The following is a 12562-nucleotide window of genomic DNA, read 5'->3' on the forward strand; positions in this document are numbered from 1 at the left end:
ATAAATGTTGCTATACAAATCTTTGCAAAAGATGTTTGCAACATCTTTACAAATGTTGCTTGAGTAAAAGGAGACATCAGTGTGGGCAAATAAGTGGATTTTGAACTCTAGCTAAGATTTCGTCAAAGAGGCAATAGGTTCAGGAGGGTACCACTCTGGGCCTAGAGGAAACCACTTGGTTTCTTTTTCTTCTTTTTTTTTTTTAACAAGATTTATTTATGTAAAAAAAGATTTATTTATGTTTTTATTATAAAGGCTGATCACATTTATGGAGAGGAGAGACAGAGATCTTCTACCCACTGTTTCACTCCGTCAAATGGGAATGACTAAAACCAGGAGCCAGAAGTTCTTCCTGGTCTCCCATGCAGGTGCAGCGTCCCAAGGCTTTTGGCCGTTCTCGACTGCTTTCCCAGGCCACGAGCAGGGAGATAAATGAGAAGCAGGGCTGCTGGGATAAGAACCGGTGCCTGTATGGGATCCCAGTGTGTTCAAGGCAAGGACTTTAGCCGCCGAGCTACCTCGCCTGGCCCACAAGTGGTTTCTTAATGTAGCTTTTTATGTCTTTTGGCTCAGTTACTGTATATACAGTAGATATTAATACAAATTGTAGAAGATAAAAAGATTAATATATTTATGAGGATGGTAACTTTTGGGAGTTTTGTTGTTATTTTACGATTTTGAAAGGACACTGTTTCATAACATAGCCAATCCCAAGGATGTATTGTTCGTGTCCAACAGTGATGTACTTGGTACATGGAGCCAGTAATCATATACAGGGAATACTGACTGATGGTCAATAGCCAAAGTTTATTAACAGCATCAGACTTTTCAAGACTGAAGGTCACTCAGACCTAAGGGAGGAGAGTTTGAGGAATTTACATATCAACAGTAAGAGGAAAATCTTTTACCTTGTTAGGGTGTGAGGAAGATGTTAAGTATAACCTATCAAGATTGTAACAGGTGGGCCCGGCGGCGTGGCCTAGCGGCTAAAGTCCTCACCTTGAACGCCCCGGGATCCTATATGGGCGCCGGTTCTAATCCCGGCAGCTCCACTTCCCACCCAGCTCCCTGCTTGTGGCCTGGGAAAGCAGTGGAAGACGGCCCAATGCATTGGGACCCTGCACCCGCGTGGGAGACCTGGAAGAGGTTCCTGTTTCCCGGCTTCGGATCCACGCGCATCGGCCCGTTGCAGCTCACTTGGAGAGTGAATCATCGGACGAAAGATCTTCCTTTCTGTCTCTTCTCCTCTCTGTATATCTGACTTTGTAATAAAATGAATAAACCTTAAAAAAAAAAAGATTGTAACAAGTAACTTAGAGACAGCTGACTCGAATCTGCATTAGACATTGGCAAAAACTATAAAGACATACAGTGGAATCCTGACAGCCTCTTAACAGGAGGTCATATGCACAGAGCAGGAGGGGACCCCAGAGTGGAACAGGAGGAAAGGAGGAGGCTTGTATCCTAACCCCGGAGACTCCTAGTACATCACCAAGGACTATCGGTATGGACACCAAGGGTTATATCTCCAACTACTAAGGAGATCACAGGGAATTGGAGTGCCCTGAGAACTCTGAGAACTCTGAGGTCAACCATTCCCTATCGGATCTCCCACATGGGATGGAAGGAGCCCAGATCCTTCCTCACAGGATCTAATGTCATCGGAACAACAGCCAGAAGCCCTGAGCAGTCCTCAGAAACAGAAGAGCTGTAGACTTCCATCAGGACTCGGGAGAGGAGTTTTTTCTGGTCCTTACTTAGATCCAACTTTAGCTCCCCATCCTCTCTTGCAGTGACCATCAGGGTCGCTCCGGAGCCCCCCAAAATTAGATCAGATAGAGACCAATAAGGAAAGCTTAAAACAGACAGGAAAAAGTCAGCTTGGACTCCCATATACCTTACTCGGTAGGACACAAAGATCAGTTACTCACTAAGGTGTTGAAGATTTCTCTACACACCCCTTATAAAACACTTCTGCTCCTCAGTCACTAACATATGTCTTGTTAGAGTTATAAGCCTGTTTGGACTATCCTAAAATTCGTAAAGTTCAGTAAAAATCATGCTTGAATACTATAAGCTGCTAAATATAAAAATGAAAATAGACACGAGACAGCTGTATAGTACCCTATAACCATTTTAAGGTTTATAGCAGCTGGTTGTGTACAACGTAAAATTCAGATGTCAATGAAGTAGTTACAGGATGTGGTTAAGAGCTTGCATTTTCTAACATATTGGTCACTCAATACCATGTAGGTTAACTTCATGATGTTGTAAATTTCCATGCTTCTTCCTGTCATTGAAATTGGGTAGTGGCTTTTCATTGGAGGGGATGATATCCTGCCAGCTTGACGGAGGATGGTCTCCCAATGAAACTGTTGAAATTAAGATGCTGGACTCTCTGCATGGTCCATGCCCACAACAAAGGAATCATGACTGGTTATGAACTGTACCACTGTAATAATATGGAGGAATTCAGTATGGGGGGAGGGGTTGGGGGAATCCCAGAGCCTATGAAACTGTGTCATAAAATGAAACAATAAAAAAATAAAAAATAAAAATAAGAGGGAGTTGACTTGAGGCTTTGGGAGTTCCGGCATTGATCCGTTATCTAAATTTGAGGAGTTCCTGGCCTGTGCATTTCCATATCAATCACTCCCGGAGTGTGCCTGGCAGGATTGCAGCAGACCTTGGCTGTATACTGGCTTCCCAAAAGTCCTCTCTTACTTTTCTTCCTGCAGATCTAATAAGTTGTCCTCCTCCAATGTATGATTATAAATTGTGTGAACCAGAGAAGATCCCAGATTTCTTGGGACGTTTCCACTCATGCTGTGGGACTTTTAGGTGAGGAATCCGTGCCTCTCTGATTCATTAGGTAAAAATTGCACATGCCTTCTTTGTTCTAGACAGTGGATACTGGGGGAATTGCTTGAACAAGACAGACTTTGCATCTTTTCCCTCATGAAGCTACAGTCTAGTAGGAGGTTCATACAGGCAAACAGGCAATTAGCAGTACAGCCTGACAGTGTCTTTTTTTTTTTTTAAGATTATTTTATTGGAAAATCAGATTTACAGAAAAGCAGAGAAAATGGTCTTCCATCCACTGGCCTGCTTCCCAGGTGGTGGCATCAGCTGGAGCTGAGCTGGTATAGAGCCAGGAGCTTCCTCCTGGTCTCCCACGCAGGTACAGGGTCCCAAGGCTTTGGGCCATTCTACATTGTTTTCCCAGGCCACAGGCAGGGAGCTAGAAGGGAAATGGAGCATCCGGGAAACGAACCTGCTCCCATATGGTATTCCGGCACATGCAAGGCCACTATGCTACTGCACCAGGCCCCACCTGGCAGCTTCTATTAAGGAGAACCTGTGGAGTGTTATGAGTATATAGAAGGAACATCTGATGCAAATAGCTGAGAGCTGAGAAATAGTCGACCAGGCAGTTGAGATAACATAAGCAAATGTGTACAGATGAGACAATTCATGTTCAACTGGGAGACTAGTATTCTATAAGCTTGTGAGGGGAAAATGGATAAAGTGAACAGAGTAAATCTTACAAGACCATTTTAAGATGTAAGGATGTTAAGAAGTGAAATGATTACACATGCCTTTTTTAAGTAGCACTGAGGCTTTATCGTGGAGAGTGGATAAGAGGGTACCAGAGCGAATTCTAAGATCAATTGATAGACTTGTGTAGAGATCTTGGTGAGAAAGCTGAGGGTACATGAACTAGGAGGAGAAGAAGGGTTAAAACAGAGCGGGAAAAGGAAAAACCTCTTGGGCCCAGTGCAGTAACCTAGTGGCCAAAGTCTTTGCCTTGCACAGGATCCCATATGGGCACCAGTTCTAATCCCAGATGCTCCATTTCCCATCAAGCTCACTGCTTGTGGCCTGGGAAAGCAGTTGAGGACGGCCCAAAACCTTGGGACCCTGCACCCGTGTTGAAGACCTGGAGGAAGCTCCTGGCTTCGGATCGGCTCAGCTCTGGCCGTTGTGGCCACTAGGGGAGTGAATCATCAGATGGAAGATCTTGCTCTCTGAATCTCTGCCTTTCCAATAAAAATAGATAAATCTTTAAAAAAAAAAAATCTTGATTGCTGACTTGAACTATGGGGATCAGGAAAGGCTCTGTTTACTCAGATTACAAATTATTGAGAACCAGTACATTTGAGGGAGAAATATTGAGTATTGGGTTTGGTGACTTGTGTAGCCTGTTTTCATCCTCATGGAATTTCTTGTGAACCTCTATTCCTTGTAGAACTAGGAGACAGATTGGTTATAGATAGGAACTTGGAAAACATCAACATTTGGATAGATTTTAAGTCTATTAAGAGTAGGTAGATTTAAAGATAAGACTTGAAACTGTACAAGTACCAGAAGAAAACATAGACAAGAGTCGTAATACTGGGCTACATGAGATTTTTTAAGCTATGATCCCAAAGCATAGGCAACAACACAAAAAGCCAATAACTTGCATCAAACTGAAAAATCTGCAAAGCGAAGGAATAAGGTGAGTAAATGGGCAACATGCAGAATAGAAGAAAACATTTGCAAACCATACATTTGATAAGTAGTTAACTTTCCAAACTACATCAACAACTCAACACATTAGTAAGAAAAAAACTCAGTTTAAAGCTGGCCAAAGAATATAAGTGGGTATTTCTCAGAAGATGTGCAGCTGTGCAACGTGTACATGAAGAAGTGCTCAAAGTCACTAATTATCAGAAAAGTACATATTAAAACTACACTGAAAAGCCCAGCATGGTGGCTCAGTAGCTAAATCCTCTCCTTGGCTATGCCAGAATCCCATATGGGCACCAGTTCCTTTCTCCACTGCTCCACTTACCATCCAGCTACCTGCTTGTAGCCTGGGAAAGCAGTAAGAGAAATGACCCAAAGCCTTGTACCCTGCACCCATGTAGGAGACCTGGAGGAAGCTCCTGGCTCCTGGCTATGAAGCCACTTGGGGAATGAATCAGCAAATGGAATATCCTCTCTGTATCTCTGACTTTTCAATCAGTAAATAAACAAATACATCTTTTTAAAAATGGTATAATAGTTCTGGAAGTAGGATATCCTGTGATTTTGCAACATGTATAAACCTGGAGGATAGTTAAGTAAATGAAGTACAGAAGGACAAATAACAGAATCTTACTTATGTGCTAATCAACACATTGAACTTGTGGAAGCGAGAATAAAATGGTGTTTACCAGAGGTGAGGCTGGTCAGGGAGGATTTGGTCAAAAGATAACAAAATTTCAGTCATGAGTAAGTTCAGGAGGGCTGTAATATACAGAATATTGATTTTGGTCCATAAGAGCGATTCTGTTCATTTTGTAAAGGCCAACTTAGACGGAGAGATGGAGAACAGGAGAGATTTTTCCCTCTGTTGGCTCACCAGAACTGAAGCCAGGAGCCGGAAATCCAGTTGGGTCCTCCAAATAAAAGACTGGCTCAAACACTTGAGCCATCTCCTGCCACTTTCTCAAGTGCGTTCAGGAGCTGGATCAGAAGTGCAGGAACTAGGACTGGAGAGTCCTCAAGTGGAATGCCAGCATTGCAGGCAGAAGCTTAACCTACTTCCCCACAGTGCCAGCCCCTTTTATAGTCTTGAGAATTGCTGAGAGTAGATTTTAAGTATTCTTAGAACAAAAATGCTAAGTGTATGAGATAATGTGTGTGCTAATTGATGTGATTTAATTCCCATGTGTATTTCAAAACAACACATACAGGATAAATATGAGCCATTTTTGTTGATATAAATAAAATGTTAAAAGACAGATGAGTCTGAGATGGAGAATGGTAGGTGTTATGAAACCTTAGAGAGTGTGTTTTCCCCACAGCCAAGTGAAAAAAGTGGTCCAAAAATAAAGGGCGTGTGAGATTCCCAAGGAAACAAGATATATGAAAGGAAAGTCTCAGAGCAGAACTCTACATTTAAAATATAGAGAGAATAAGGAATTGCCAAGGAGATTCAAGGATGCTAGGGAAATTTAGTGTTTATCTTCGTATACTTGAAAGACACACACACAGAGAAATTGTTCATCTGCTGGCTCACAATTCAGGAGCCCAGAACTCCATCCAGGTCTCCCACATGGATGGCAGAAACCCAGTTACTGAGTGGTCATCCACTGCCTGCCCTCCGGGGTACATGAGCAGAAGCTGGATCAGGAGTAGAATACCCAGGACTCAAATAGCCCTTACCACACGGGCTATGGTTATATCAGCTGATGGCTTAACGTGCTGCACCACAACACCTACCACAGTTGGTAAGTTTTCTCACTAATAGATCAAGTAGGATGTGGATTGCGAAGTGTTTGTTGGCTAGAGAAGTTTGACGCAGTGTGGGAATGGAATACAGTTATGTTATCTTGAATTAGCAGGTAGACTCCAAGTGAGGACTGTGAGTACAGGTAGTACATTTAGGGGATTTATCTGCGAGAGGAATAAGAGTAATTGGAATAGAACATGGCATTAAAGCAAAGTTAATTTTTTCTCGTTAGGCTTAAAAAAATTTACCTGTTGATCAAAAATGGACTTGGAGTGAAACTGTTAAATGTATCTTGACAATAGACTCTCTGTCATTGTCCATACCTACAATATCAGGATATACTTAACTAGCAGAGTGATGGACTTATGACTGATTATGAAGGACTATACTTTTGTAATGACATAGGGGAAATCAGCGGGGGTTAGGAGTTTGGTGAGGAGGGAAGGGAAATTCTAGAGCCCATGGAACTGTATCATAAAAAAAGATAAATACTTTTTAAAATCTGAAAAAATTATCGCTTGTAGGAATGTGATTTATCCTTTAGTATTTCTATTTTTTTGGCTTCATTTCATTTTGAAATCATAAGAATGAAACAAGAATTTAAAATGGCTAACAGATTGTTCATTATTGGTTAAACCTTTGCGAATGGTAAGGAAAGAGCTTCATATTTTTAATGAGTTAAACTTTTGCTGTATAATTTTTCAGAGATTCTCTGGATACTGAGACCTCATTTTAATGTATTTCACCTTGTGTTTGTTTTTTAGATCATTCATCGAGATATAAAACCTGAGAATATTTTAGTATCCCAGTCAGGAATTACTAAGCTCTGTGATTTTGGTTTTGCACGAACTCTTGCAGCTCCTGGAGACATTTATACAGACTACGTGGCCACACGCTGGTACAGAGCTCCAGAATTAGTATTAAAGGATACGTCTTACGGAAAGTATGTGTATTTTGGGATCCTGCCTGGCCTTTCTTACGTAGGCCTCTCCTTATCCCTTTGCACATATGTCATCCCCAGCACTGTCACTTTCTGCCATCTGTGTTCAGGGCAGGGAGAAGGGGGAAGCCTCTAACAGTAGCTGAAGCATCCCTGCGCATCCCTGGCTGCTGCTACTGCCGATTCCTCTCTGGGTTTGAATGGCCGTGGTCAGGAGACCATGTAGACACCGCTTAGGAGGTGTCTGTGCTTGCTTCATGCTGGACCACAACCCTTATCTTTTGCCTCTGTATTCTGGAAAGATTTTTTAAATCATTCATCACTCTGCCAGTGTTTAAATAGGAACTACCTAGATGACTATTTCCAAAAACAGTAGAACCTTTTATGCAGATACTAATATTAAAATAGTGGTTTAGTAGGTGCTTCAGAAACTATCATAGACACAGTATAATGTGAAACAGCAATCTAAAATACAAGGAATCAGTATTAAAGAGCATAAATGAACAAGGGTGTATAATTCAGTACTTTTAAAAATACAAATATGGGACCCCAAGTGGTAGCCTAGTGGCTAAATTTCTCACCTTGCACGTGCTGGGATTCCATGTGGATGCTAGTTCGTATTCCAGCTGTTCCACTTCTCTTCCAGCTCCCTGCTTGTGACTTGGTAGAGCAGTCAAGGATAGCCCAAAGCCTAGGGACCCTGCACCTGCGTGGGAGACCCAGAAGAAACTCCTGGTTTCAGATTGGCTCAGCTCTAGTCGTTGTGGCCACTTGGGGAGTGAACCAGTGGACAGGAGACCTTTATCTCTGTCTCTCCTCTCTGTAAATCTGCTTTTGCAATATAAATAAATAAAGAAATAAATAGGAATATGGGGGATAATTCTCATGCGCTTTTCTTAGAAACTGCTACTCTTTAAGACAGAGTTACAGAGAGAGGGAGGGAGAGACAGAAATCTTCCATCCTCTGGTTTACTTCTCGTATGACTGGAAGTGCCAGAGCTAGGTCAGACAGAGCAGGAGCTTCCTTCAGGACTCCCATGTAGTTGCAGGGGCCCAAGCACGTGGCCATCTGCTGCTGCCTTCCCAAGCACATGTAGCAGGGAGCTGGATTTTGAAGCAACGCCCATATGTGATGGTAGTGCTGCACCATTCTACAAATTGCCATAGCAGCAGCCCTTGTCATTCCTGTTTGTAAAAGAACACTAAGGTAGTGAGGTAATTTCCTATAGTAATTGGCTAATGGCAGAACTGGGGTTCTAGTTTTTTTTTTTTTCCTTTGTTTCTTTATTTGAATAGCAGAGTTGCACAGAAAGAGAAAGAGATATTCCACCCACTGTTTTATTCCCAGATGTTCTCCATGCTAAGTACAGTTAATACTCTGGAGCATGGATTGTGATTCTGGGCCACCTGGGCCAGAATCCTAGTTCTGGGATCCCACTGTTGTGGTATTGCAGGTCAAGCTGCTTCTGGTTATTCCCCAATGACCAGAGAGGTACCAGGCTGAAACCAGGAGCTTCTTCCAGAGCTCCCATGTAGGTGGCAGGGGCCCAGCCCCTTGGACCACCTTCCATTGCTCTTCCCTTGACAGGGAGCTGGATTGGAAGTAGAGCAGCCAGGACTTGAAGTAGCACCCATATGTGATGCCATTGTTTTGATTGGAGGCTTAACCCACTATGCTATAACACTAGCCCTTGTTATGTCTTAATTACTATAGTTTTGTAGAAAATTTGAAATCAGGAAGTGGAAACAAAACCAGAAAGTGGGAATTCTCATACCCACTTTGTTCTTATTTTACAAGATTATTTTAGCTATTTTTGGTTCCTTCCATTTCCATTTCAATTTTAGGATCAACTGTTAATTTTTTAAAAATATTTGTTTATTTTTATTGTAAAGTCAGATTTACAGAGAGAAGGAGAGACAGGGAAAGATCTTTCTGCTGGTTCACTCCACAAGTGGCCACAAAGATTGGAGCTGAACTGATCTGAATCAGGAGACAGGAGTTTCTTCAAGTGTTCCCACAGAGGTGCAGGGTCCCCAGGCTTTGGGCCGTCCTCTAGTGCGTTCCCAGGCTACAAGCAGAGAGCTAGAAGGGAAGTGGAACAGCCAGCATCAGAACTGGCACCCATATGGGAGCCCGGTGCATATAAAGCGAGGACTTTAGCCATTAGGCTACTAAACTGAGTTCAAAAACTGTTAGTTTTTGTAAAGGAGACAGCTGGGATTGTAATAGTGATTACATAGAATTGGTGGCTTACTTTAGAGAGTATTGCCATCTCAGTAGTTTTACTTCTTCTAACCTATGTACAGGCAATATTTCCCACTTATTTAGATAATCCCTAATTCCTCTCAACAGTGTCTTTACTTTTAAAAGCATGCATTTTGGGCCTGGCGGCGTGGCCTAGTGGCTAAAGTCCTCGCCTTGAAAGCCCCAGGATCCCCTATGGGCGCCGGTTCTAATCCCGGCAGCTCCACTTCCCATCCAGCTCCCTGCTTGTGGGCTAGGAAAGCAGTCAAGGACGGCCCAATGCATTGGGACCCTGCACCCGCGTGGGAGACCCGGAAGAGGTTCCAGGTTCCCGGCTTCGGATCGGCACAGCACCGGCCCGTTGCGGCTCACTTGGGAAGTGAATCATCGGACAGAAGATCTTCCTCTCTGTCTCTCCTCCTCTGTGTATATCTGGCTGTAATAAAATGAATAAATCTTTTTTAAAAAAAAAGCATGCATTTTGTACTTTTAAAAAATCTGTTCCTAGGGCCTGACACCATAGCCTACCAGCTAAAGTCCTCATCTTGTATGTGTTGGGATCCCATATGGGCACGGTTCATGTTCTGGCTCAGCTCCAGCTATTGTGGCCACTTGGGTAGTGAACCAACGATGGAAGATCTTCCTCTTTGTTTCTCCTTCTCTGTAAATCTCCCTTTCCAATAAAAATAAAATATTTTAAAAAGAAAATCTGTTTAAAAATATTTTTTAAAAATTTATTTATTTTTATTGCAAAGTCAGATACACTGAGAGGAAGATCGTCCATCCGATGATTCACCCCCCAAATGACCGCAATGGCCGGAACTGAGCTAATCCGAAGCCAGGAGCTTCATCCGGGTCTCTCAATGCAGGAGTGGGAACCCAAGGCTTTGGGCCATCCTCGACTGCTTTCCCAGGCCACAAGCAGGGAGTTGGATGGGAAGCATAGCTGCTGGGATTAGAACCAACGCCCATTTGGGATTCTGGCATGTACGAGGCAAGCACTTTAGCCCTAGGCTATCGTGCTAGGCTCTCCTAAGTATTTTTATGCCATTATGATTGGAGGATTTTTCCTTAAGTTTTAGGTTATGACTTCGAAGTGTATAAAACTGATTTTTTTGTATTTGTCTTATATTCTGTAACCTGGCTAAAAAAAAAAATCTTTGTTCTTACAATTGTTTGGTGAATTCCTTATGGTTTTTTGTATAAAAGCTCATGTTATATGTGAATAGAAATAGTTGCATTTCTCATCTTACCTAAATGTCTTTCATTTGCTTTTCCTGTCTGATTGCCCAGACCACAACCACTACCAGTAATGATACTGAGTAGAAGTGTTGAGAGTAGGAATAAGCACTTAGCTAAGCACTTAACACACCTCTGATGGGGCCCATGCATCTCCTAGACAAGGACCTGGCTTCAATACATGACCCCACCTGCCTAAGGCTGCACTGCCACCTCTCCTTAGCAGGAAACTTAGGAACCAGAGGCAAGCCCCCAACCCAATCACTACAGTGTGGGAGATGAACATTGTAACGGAAGTCTTACCTGCTAGGAAGAATGCAAACGTCTTCATTTACCTCCATGCCCACATGAAAGCCATGCATTCCTTTAGTTCTACAAATATATTTATGTTATCTGTTTTGAAATGTTTTTCTGCTAAATTTAACATCTCATTATTTAGTCATCTTTTTTTCAACTCCAGGATTTGGGCTACCTGATTTTTTTCCATTGTGTGGATCATAGTTCAGCTGGAATTTTCAAATAGTTTATTATGGCAGTTTGACTCAGGGTACAGAGCATTATCTCTCTAGACCCTGTTTTGTGTTTCTTTTATCCAAAAAGAAGTCAAAATACACCATGCATTTCTAACCAATTAAAGTTACTTTTTTAAAAAAGCTTGTTATTTATTTACCTGAGAGGTGAATTTATGGGGATGGGCAGTGGGGTGGAAGAGAGAGAAAGGAAGAAAACAATATTTTCCATCAACTGGTTTACCTCCCAGATGGCCCCTATTGTCAGGGCTGGATCCATCTGCAGCTGGAAGCTCCATTCTGGTCTGTTACCTTTGTGGCAGTGCCCAAGTACAAGAGCTATCATTCACTGTGCTTCCAGGCACCTTAGCAGGGATCATGATGCAAGCATAGCAGCTGGAGGCCAAGCTGGCACTCCTGTTGTGGCACACTGTTGTTGCTAGCCTGTGACGGCTTAGCCTGCAGTTGCTCGTTTTGAAATAACTTAAGTCCTAGTTTTCAGGTAGTGAAATTGCCAAGTTCCTTAAAAGCATTTAAAATATCATTTCTATTTTTTCCTCAGGGCTCAAACTAAATTTACTCTGAACACATTTGCCTGTGACCAGTTCTGTGTCCTCAATTTCAAATCATTCTTCTTTTATCAACCTCTTCCTCTTTCCTCTTATACAGTTTGAATCTCTGTGGTTTCTTGACTGTCTGGGATGCTTTCACATTGAGCTTTAAATTTCTCAGAACCTGCTAGCTGGGCTCACTGAGGTACGTCTTCATCTTGGCTTTTGCAAAAACCATGTAGATGTCTGACATTTAGCTCCTGAAGATGCGCGGGTTTGTGATGACAAAGAGGAAATCCTTAGATTTCTATGTAGGGGTTCTGTGTACCTTTGACACCCCAGTTTGCCCATTGCCTTCTGTGCTTTTTTTTCCCCCATCTGACTCTTGTTTCCCCGTGCTGACGAGTTCTTGATTTCAACTGCTGCTGCCGGCAGGGGCTGTTCTGTGTTTGCCTGTGTGGAATCTTGTTCCTTGGGCTGTAGTACTGATTCATCACTGTCAGACTCTTTTCCAGTCATTTTATGGCCTTTTGGCTAGGATCAGGTGTGGACTGTGTTCCAGACCCTGGTCTGTGCTGGGCTGTGCCACCCTGCTCCAGCAGGATTGGTCTCAGTGCCTCCACTGGTCATTCTGTGCAGTGAATGCAAGGAGAGCAAGTGAGAGTTGTTGGTTCACTAAGAGCAGGTCAGCTGGAACTGCATTTCCCCTGTGCTGCTATTATCTCCTCTCATATCTGCAAGTTATGCCTAAGCTTGTGGTACCTGCTTTTTAAAATTTGAGGCTTGAATCTAATGCCTTTACTTTCCATAGAAGGT

General features: G+C 42.7%; 1 protein-coding gene across 6 annotated transcripts in view; it reads left to right on the plus strand.

Moving 5' to 3' along the window:
- CDKL3 (cyclin dependent kinase like 3) overlaps positions 1-12562 on the plus strand; it is a 40310-nt gene that overhangs the window by 5372 nt on the left and 22376 nt on the right. For all 6 annotated transcript variants that reach the window (XR_004996590.2, XM_036497078.2, XM_058677214.1 and 3 more), the window contains exon 4: positions 7027-7205. Coding sequence is in view for 5 of the 6 variants with exons in the window: in XM_036497078.2 (XP_036352971.2) it covers positions 7027-7205 (179 nt within the window). In the remaining variant the exon portion in view is untranslated. The remainder of the gene's footprint in view (positions 1-7026; positions 7206-12562) is intronic.

The sequence above is a fragment of the Ochotona princeps genome, chromosome 19, assembly GCF_030435755.1.
Source record: "Ochotona princeps isolate mOchPri1 chromosome 19, mOchPri1.hap1, whole genome shotgun sequence".
Classification (NCBI taxonomy): Eukaryota; Metazoa; Chordata; class Mammalia; order Lagomorpha; family Ochotonidae; genus Ochotona; species Ochotona princeps.